Source organism: Aptenodytes patagonicus, chromosome 14 (genome assembly GCF_965638725.1).
Source record: "Aptenodytes patagonicus chromosome 14, bAptPat1.pri.cur, whole genome shotgun sequence".
Classification (NCBI taxonomy): Eukaryota; Metazoa; Chordata; class Aves; order Sphenisciformes; family Spheniscidae; genus Aptenodytes; species Aptenodytes patagonicus.
In genome coordinates, this window is record NC_134962.1 from 15052345 (window position 1) to 15062045 (window position 9701).

Below are 9701 nucleotides of genomic sequence, written 5' to 3' on the forward strand. Positions count from 1 at the left end.
TAAAAGGAAAAAGAGGCACAAGATTATGGATCTCAAGAAAGAGATACAAGCACGTGATCTCTACATATTTTTAATAAAACCAAAGCCTTTCCACAGCCTTTCCTTCAAACATTTTAGGCTGTACCTTTAAAAAACAGGAAACTAATATTTGTGCAATGAAATATTTAATTTTCCCCTGAACAGTAATAACCCAGGAAGTTATCTCTGACAGACTGCCAAGAGAATGATTATTCAGTATTTTGGGGAGTGCCCCGTCATCCCAGCTCTTATTATATTTTCCTTTTTGGTTGCTAACAAATACGCATCGGTCTGACTAAGCTCTCTCTTTCCTCACACAACTTTTCACCAAAAAAGCCTAGAACCAAGGTAAACGACACCCCACCCCCCAAGTTTTCATTTTAACACAACAGCACGCTACAGAAAAAACTTCTGGCCTATACAGAGATTCTGGAAAGCGTTCCAAGGGAGAAGCTGTGAACGGCCACCCTGCAGCTGTGGGACAGTAAACAATGCGGCCAGTCACCAGCTGGGTCTTTTGCACGTAGCTCTGATCAAGAACACGTCAGAGCCCCCCAGATTTTAGTCATAAAAAGAAACTCTGCTGGTGATCTTAAGCTGGGGGAAGTCCATGTAAGAACACCTATTTCTAGCCTCTCTCTAGCTCCTAGATTCTTCGAAGTGCGGATCAAGTTTCCCATAACTAGTGTTTCTCCACCCTCCACAACCCTGGATGGAGCCCGCCACCCTTTCTCCTGTCAACCCAAAAGCCAGGCATGAACCCAGGGACACGGTGTCCTAGGATAAAACCTGCCGTAGCTTCTAGCCAGGTCTAACCATCCCCACGACTCCCAAACTACCGCTCCACTCACTGTCACTGGAGGAAGAGTTAGTCCACCAAGACAAATAACAGGTCTCGTGAATCTCGAAACCCCACAGCGCTTCCGAGAGCGGAACGACTCCAACACAGATCTTTAACACCAGCAGCTCTTCAAAACCACTACAGAATCTACCAGACAGTAATAATAGCTACTAATGTTTGTTTTGATGATCTTACTCTCAGAGAAAAATAAATCAACCAATATGTAAAACTACATTAACTTCTCAGTGATTCCTTTTTCCTTGGAACTGCCTAAGTTTCTTCTTTAATTCATTTTGAAAGCAAGCAAAATCTGTAGGGATATCTAAGGAAAAGCAGAGGGGCAAGGAATGTCACATCTACAACAGTTTTCTTCCCACTCACCTTCAGTCACGCAAAATAAGACTACTGAAGTCCAACACTACCACTTTTGAGCATTTCTAGTGTATGACAGAGCTCTGGTCCCTGTTACATAAAAAGCATGTCCAGGCTTTCCAACACTCGCTAGCTGTCCTCTACTGAAGAGGTGTAAGCCTGCTAAGACCCATACAATTAGAGCTACTAAAGTAGATTATATTCAAGTGAATGTTTTTTTTTGTTGGTGGTGGTGTAAGGAGGAAGCAAAACTGATTAGAAAACAAAATATTTTCTCAGAGCTAGGAAACTACTACAGACTACTGATATCGATTTCCAGCTCCTACCATTACAGGTTGTCTGAGGCAGAGAATGTTTTCCTTCCACAGAGAGGTTCTCTTCAGAGTGGATAGGGACTGTACTGCTAAGAGAAGCATCTATTCCTAGGAACAGCAGATCATGAAATACAGCTGGAAAAATGGACTCTTTTTTTCCATTCTGATTGTTTCAGCTAAGCCTTGGCATTCCTGTGAGAGCGAGACCAGTGCTGACGATCTGCTCTTGGGACTGCACCAGAGGCATGCTAGTTTGCCAACAAATCCCTGGTTAGTCCATTATTATACTGCTCTGCCTACAGGGATTCACATAGCTGCACCTAAATATCTTCTGGTTTCATGTTATATACATGCTTTTCACAGTTGGCTTGCAGCAGATGAAGTGTGTTAAGGGGATTTGAGCTTGATCAGCTGAGCCAAAATGTTCCTTTGCCTGCAAGGAACCGCAGCATAAACCCCGTCAGGTCTTATTTACAGTGCCTGTGTGCACACAGCAGAGCTGTGCCAGGGGGGGACTACAGACCAGCCAGTTCACAAGCAATATTTTTCCTTCTTAGAAACTGCGTGTCACTTCTGGGAAGTTGGTCTGCTTCTAGTTTACCAATATCGGAAAAGCCCCTCTCACTTGCTCTGTACTCAGGGCCAGGGCAAACCTTGATACAAGGTTATGCAATCTGATACCAACGACTGAGGCTTGCATCCAGGGCAGCAGCTGATGCTAGCAGTAAGGCTAACGCGGATATGTGAACAGATAATGGCAATATCTGCTGAAATCTGCTTTATTCATCAACCTTCTTATTATTAACAATAAAGCAAAGAGACCAACCGACAAGAAAGCCATGGCTCCTGGTAGGCGAGTACAGCAAGAACACACAAGGATCCAGATTTCAGAGCCTTAGCTGGCCTCAAAACTGCCAGATATTCAGGCGGTTGTTGCTGTCAAAAATATTTTTATGCCCCTGTAAGATCAGGCTGATGAACTTTCAGATGTAGGCCTGTGAACAATTATCCTTACCAATTCAAAGATAAGCTCCTGCTTTCCTCGTACAAAAATGGATCTTGAGATCACCTAAAAATAGTACGCAAAGCTTCGTTTAAGAATAAATGCTGCTGCTGCTGCCCACAGAAGGGTACTAATTGTCTCCTGGAGATCAGATGCTGAAATACAGCGACAACATTGCGGGAGAACACTACTCAGACGGCAGGCACCACAGCAAGGAACGGCGTTTCCCGATTTCTCTGAACTAAGATCTTGAAAGGGGTTTCTCTTCCTCACGGGATACCAGTGGTGCAGTCCATGCAGCATATGACCCAAAACTTCCTTGCAAACAACGGGAAGAAAGAGCTTGAAGGACATTCTCCTGGCTTGTTCTTCTAGACCCCAACACAGCAGCTTGGAAACTTGATCTGCTCTCAGGCTTTTCAGGAGCAAATGAGTTGAGAAACTTAAGCCAGGGCTACCACGCTGCCACTGAGGAGTCAACTGCAGGAAAACTGTGAACATCTTGATTAAAAATAGAACTCAAAAAAGAAAAGCACCCAAAACTGCCTCGTACTTCTTTAAAAGTTACATCAAGGTTTTTTATATTTAGATCATCTACAAACAAAAAACTGCTTCACGGTAAAAGTACAGAGACAAAGTTCAAAATCATTCAGGGAGTCGGTTTCCCCGCGCTCTTAGTCTAAGTGATTTAAAAATGTATTCCTACAGCATTTATGAAGCACTGGGAGCCCTAGGCATCCAAGCTTTAAGTCTTTCAGGGCAACACAGTGATACTGAAATTTATAAAGTAAAACAAAACAGACAAACAAAACCCCAGCACCAAGAAAAAAAAACCACCTCAAACTTGGGCATTATGAGAAGGAGGCTGTAACTAGCAGAAGTTTCCTCAATTACTGTAAAAGCCTGGTCATTTGCTTCAGCAGTTATTTCCAACAATTCATAAGAGCCCCAAATTAAAACACAGTACCTCTGCATTTCCCAAGCAATCCAAAGCCCAGAGCGGAGGTCCCAACCTAACAGATTACGTTGGTACACAACGTTGTTACAGGTTTATGACTTAAATCGCTATAGCTGGGGGGGTGGGGGGGGGAAGCGAGCAAGCAAGAGCGTAGAGGTGGACCGGCAAGTTAGTGAACAACATCCCGCTTTGTCTACATGCCGTATGAAACACACTCCTAAAACAATCCCACAGAAATAACTTCCTTCAAAAGAGACAGTATCAGGTTTAAATTCATGCAAACGACTTGCTTTTTCTTAAGTATTAACCAAACTAGTATCTGAGCAAGCACTACAATAAGGACAAAAAAGCCATTAAAAAAATCACCTCCTGCTCTTTTACCTATCTCAGCTACAGAGTGAGGCATGGACATCTACGATGAACAAGTCTTCTCTTAGCAATTGCTCAGAATCCTTGTTAATCAAGGAAAATACTGTTGTCTGCACTAGTGAAAACCACTTAGAGAAATCCCATTTTTTTATTCCATTTCAACTCTTAAGATACTTTAGCTCAATAAATCACCACCCGAATGCAAGTTCTTTATCCCATGCTTCAGCTTCCAAGTCTTTGCACCTTTTCGCATTTAGTCTGTAAAATAAATGCCAATTATTTGTCATAAAAAGAAATGACTAGTCCATTATCTGTGATCAGCTTCTTAAAAAAGCCAGCATAAGCACACACGATGGGCACGAACCTAGGTTAACGAGTTGATTTCATTTCTCAGTATTTCCCAGCATCATCAACTGGGAAAGATGACAAATTTGAAACAGACCTGGACTAGTTTCGTGGAAAACCACCAGCATAAAACCTAGTGCATTTCAGAGCTAAAAAGTCTCCTGAGCCCTAATATCACGAGGTTGCCTTTGTCCATCAAATATGCCTAAATTTTGATGCTGCATTGTTATGGTTCCAAGCAGAGCTTCCTTTTTTTGCAGGAGAAAGCCACAACCTCTATCACCAACCAAAGCAACACAGGAGGATGGCTCTTTTACAGCATGGCAACTGCTCGTCCTGCTCCACAGTCTTTCTACAGGGAGACAGAGGATGGGAAGGAGGAAAAAGGAGCGCGAAAGCACAGAGGCATCCTTCTTCCCCACCGCGTGAGGCTGCAGGGCCATCCCTCCAGCACCAGGACCAAGGCCGGGCTGGCAGAGGAGGACGGGGAGCCCCAGAGAGCGCTCGAGTCCGGACGGAGAGGGGCCGCTTTGCCAGATGCTGCCTCCAAGCAGGCTTGGCGGCAGGCCCCGCCAGGCCAGCTGGGCTCTTCCCGGCCTCGGAGCTCCGGGAGAGGCCCGACAGCCCCGAGCTGGTGCTCAGCCCCGCCAGGGGGCCGCGAAGGCCGGCACACACCCGCTCCCAACCCTCGAGGGAGCGGGGCCTCGCGGGCCGGACTCCGAGGCGGATTTGCAGGCCCTGCCCGAGGCCGGCCGCAGGCGGGGCGGCGGGCTCGGGGCAGGAGGCGCGGCAGGCCTCCGCCAGCCCGCCCCGGCCCACCACGGGAGCCCCAGGTCAGAGCTCCACCCGTCCCCGTGGAAACCCCCAGCCGCGCCGGGCCCAGTGAGCCCCCACCGGCTCCGGGCCCCCCCCCCCGCCGCCCCAGGTGCCGCCGGAGCGGCCTCCCCCCCGCCGCGGGGCCGCGCCACCGGCCCGCCCCGCATCCCGTACCTGCGCCCCCCGCGTCAGGCCGCAGCCGCTGAGCTGCCCGTGCCGGAGCTGCGCCAGGATGTTGGTGGCCGCCGCGCGGGCCCCGCGCCGGCCCCCCCCGCCGGGCCCGGGGCCCCCCGCCGCCGCCGCCGCCATGGCCGCTCCTCCGCTCGGACGGAGACAAACAGGAAGCGCCCCCTCCCCCCGCCGCTTTGTACGGAGCGGCGCGAGGGACGCTCCGCAGCGCCCCCGCCCGGGCCCCGCGCGCACTGCGCCGCCGCCGGAGAGCGCCGCCGGCCCGCGGGGGCCGCTGGGAAATGTAGTCCGGCTGGGGGGGGGGCGCGCACGCGCAGAGCCGCCGCAGGGCGCGTAGCGTCCCGGGAAGGAGGGGGACAGCCCGCCAGCCCCAGGCGGGCGCAGGCGCGGCCTGGGGAGGTTGCGGCGGGGCGGGAGGGCTGAGCACCGCGTCGGCGTGCTCGCCGGCCCTTCCCTCGCCCCGGGCTTGATCTCTCCCGGGGGCTGCTGGGCCCCGACAGGAGCTGCCTCGCCTCCACGCCCAAGTTTGTTTCCATTCAAATGTGCTTTACTGTTACTTTTTTACTTTTACTGTTAATTTACTATTACCAGCTGCGGTGAGCAATTCAGACACGCAGGCACAACTAAAACCCATAGCGCAGCACCCGAGGAGCTGTTTGAATCAAATGAAGGAAACCACAGAACAGAGCCTCGGGACCGCAGGAGGAGCCCGGACCGCGAGACCGGCCTTCGCGACAAAGCTGCTCTGCCCCTGGAAGACGGGGAGGAAGCTGGACTCAGCGCAAACTGCCGGGCCGGGTGCTGTTCTCCACACCAAAGCAAAACGGTGCACATGCCTCCAAGGGTTACAAAAACCCAAACAAGTCAAAGGAGACGCAGCACCTTGGGAAGACGGACACTTGGGAGTGAGTTCTTGGCTAAGGTACAGGCAGCGGCTCCAAGGGACCCGAGAGGTGACAATGGCTCCAAGGGACCCGAGAGGTGACAATGGCCCCAGAGACACAACTCTCACCAGTGGCCGCCCTCCTCCCTCGAGGCCTACAGCTGCTGTCGCCCACCCGGCGGAGCAGCCCAGCTCCGGTTCTTGGTGAGACGGCAGGGAATGCAGCATACAATATGGGTGCCCAAAATCACGACCCCTTTAAATGCGGACCTTAGTTTATATTCCATTTTAACTTCCCTTTGTTGTACGAGGAACAATAGAAAGCAATAAAGACACTAGGGATTAACATGACGCTTAACAGCACTGCCTGCCCAGTGCTGTGATGGCATCCAGGTGATGTATTTGAAAGTTTTACAGCATCGCATCTTACATCACTTCTCACCACCATGAAATATGTGTGGGCCTGATGATGATCGCAGTTTTATTCATAAAAAGCAAGATCTGCTAATGGATGACTTGCTGTTTAGATAAACTGCCGTTCACAGAAAGCCACTAAGCACTGCGTTTGAAGAAATGCAAACATGGCAATCTTTTCACTTGCACGCTCACACTGCCTCAGATACAAAAGGCTGCTCTCAGTCCCCTTTCCCAGTGCTTCCCCTGCCCCCCCCCCTTGCTTTTTGCTATGTTTTTTGCCATTTGCCAGCAATTCATGTGAAGATTTGACTCTTCTTCCTCCATCTTCTCCTTTGTTAGCTCCATTAAAATAGTCTTACACAAGATGTTTGTCTGACCTTTCATCAATCCACAGCCTCTCCAAATCCAAACAATTACTTCTGAAATACGTCAGAAAATCTGGCCTTAAGTTTTGGGCTTTGCAGGCTGCTTAGAGTGGAGGAAAAAAACCAAAACAATTACACGGATGGCACCCACAGCAAATGCTAAATTTGGTTTCTGTGCTATCTTTCACAACTCAACCAAAATCCAGTTTCCTTCCAGCCTTTGACAGATGCTGTGAGCATGCACTGTAGGTGGGAGCTTTTGAGCGCTGACCTGCCTCGTTTGGAAGCCATCCAAAATTGCCACCACCCATCTGCGTTTCACGCACATCTCATTTTGGATTCCTGACAAAACTCCTCTACGTTCTGTTAACATGACCAAGCGCTCACCATATTGCTTGATTGGAGCTCTCCCTCCAGCTGGAATATGCCAAAATAGACCTGCCATCTCTTCCCACAGATGTCCTTCATTGTGAGGCCCCTGGGAGGAGAGGCGGCAGGAAACCACAAGTTTTAGCTTTATTTTTTTTTCCCAGCTGACTTGTGATAGTAATTTTGAATACATCAAGTTCTCACTAACAGCAGAACCTCTTACGTTATACATACAAGGAGTGGAATCTGATCTCCAGTGGGACAGCCAGCCACCAACGATTTCATCCCGCCATCCCTTAGAGAGAGATTCCCAAACATCTGTCCTACATCGCATTGCCTATGAAATAGTACAACTTGCACACGTGTCACTAAGGCTCAAGCATGCTCTCTGCCCTCCAGCAGCTAGGCCAAGTCATACAGCCTTCCATTTAAAGAAAAGGCTTACTAAGGATCCTAAGAAAACATATCACAGTGCTTTTTGTTAAAAGAAAGTCTTAATAAGATGGTAGTCGCTCTTAAATACTGGAACAAACCAAAATTAAGGCTGTCTTGTGTTATTCTGACTCATCCATCCCGTAGCACTCATAAAGATCCATCTAATTACTCACAGTAGAACGGTAGCTGTGGACAGATGAGTTCTTTCAGCTCCAACTGTGCTGAGGAAAGATCTTACTTCCTAAGACTACTACCCCTTGGTTCTGCTACTGGAACCTCTTAGGTGAGGGCACCAAAATGCCATGGTTAGCAGAGATCTCCTGTGTTGGTAATCTGCAGCCTAGCCCACAAGTCTTTCATCTTCCTCTACTTCATGAGTGGAGCAATGCTGAGAGAAAATCAAGACCGAGCTCCAAGTGAAGCCATTGGAGAAGGCCTGCATTTTGTTGTCCTACAGATTAGACAGTGAATAGCATGTGAGATATGAACAGCTGGAAAACAAAAAGATAACCTTATGGTTACAACAAGGAGCCACTAACAAGAGCTGCTCTCTGTCTAACAATGCCTCAATTTTAGGGTGCTCCTCTCTCAGTACCTCCCCTGCAAGTTGCGTCAATGCAGCATTTCTAGAACAGCAGCTGTCCCACCTGCTAAAAGGAAAGGAGAAGTACAGAACTAGAAGGGCCTGTACAGGTTACCAATCCTTCCAGTATGTCTGCCTGTCCAAAGCTGCAGGTGCCTTTTACTGTAGTTTACCCACAACTGCAACAGGATTTCCATCCTGAAGGGTAGGAGTGCACATTTTATGTAACCTCATTGCACTGGTAGAGATCGAGACAAAAACAATAGCTTCTCAAAGCAACCCCACATCAGCAAAGACTGGGCATTGGCCCAGCTGTATTTAAGTATTTCACTGGCCACAATGGATTTATTTATCCTGTATCTCTAACCCACTCAAATGACTATAGCTTGTTTGTGCTTGCTCCAGACTCAACTTCCAGCAGCCTTGAAGAAAGCCTGTAATTTTTCTGTCCCCCCCCTTTTTCTTTAAAAACTCTTGTGTAACACTACTGCTTTCTCTCTTTCTGATCATTGCATACACCTGTCAAAAAGACACAAATAACACATTTAAAGGTTTGGAATTGTCAAGTCAGCTGAACACCAAGAGGTTTCATGCCTTTCACCTGTTAAGAAAACAGACAGAAATGCAGCCTGGTTAGAGGAAGGGTCACAAGGAGCTCTCTCACCGCCTGCTGCAAGGAGCAGCTTATGAACACCTGTTCAGCTGTCTCCTGCACCACGGGAGAGCTGCATTTCAGTCTGAGCCAAGGCCCCCTCCATCCTACCCTTGTGCACGCTACACATACAGCTCAGCTGGTCCACCCTGAGGCCAACTTCACTGACTGAGGTGGCTGATGCGGAGTTATGCAAGTGAGGCCCCAAAGGGAAGTTTAAAAGAGGAAGGAAATGGGGAAGTTTCATAGGAGAAGCACGTTAGATTCTGTAAGAAGCAAGCAAGCTCCACTGCAGGGTAAATCAAACCTTTGCTAGTCCACGCTCCACCTCAGTTTGCAGATGACATTACCTGGACGCTTACTAAACCGGTTTCAGGCAGGTGGTACTGACCCACACTGATTCTACATACAGAGGAACCGAGCGATTTTCTATGTCGCAACTGCTTGCTCCCCCCATGCCACCCTTCATGCTTGGCAGACATGCCAGATCTACAAATCTGAGCCTCCACCTCAAAAATCAAAAGGTTTTCTCGGCCGATCGTCAATCTGTCAGGCTGACCGCATATTCATAAAGAGGCCAAAGATAAAAGGTGGAGCACATCACAGAGAGACTTGTAGCCTCAGAAGCGAAGCTACCACCAGTGGCCCGTGCTTTTCCCCTTATGACAGGGAACCGCCCAGGCTCATTTTTACAGAGCGAAGCAAGCTGTGGACTCTGCGTAAGCCTCTACAACTTCAAAACAAACTCACAATGAAATAAACAAGGTACCTC

At 48.8% G+C, this 9701-nt stretch overlaps 1 protein-coding gene across 1 annotated transcript in view; it reads right to left on the reverse strand.

Annotated features, from left to right (window-relative positions):
* Positions 1-5360, reverse strand: part of TRPC4AP (transient receptor potential cation channel subfamily C member 4 associated protein) — a 37104-nt gene extending 31744 nt beyond the window's left edge. The window contains exon 1 of the mRNA XM_076352117.1: positions 5211-5360. Coding sequence (XP_076208232.1) covers positions 5211-5345 — 135 coding nt within the window. The 5' untranslated portion in view covers positions 5346-5360. The remainder of the gene's footprint in view (positions 1-5210) is intronic.
* Positions 5361-9701: the final 4341 nt, after the last annotated feature.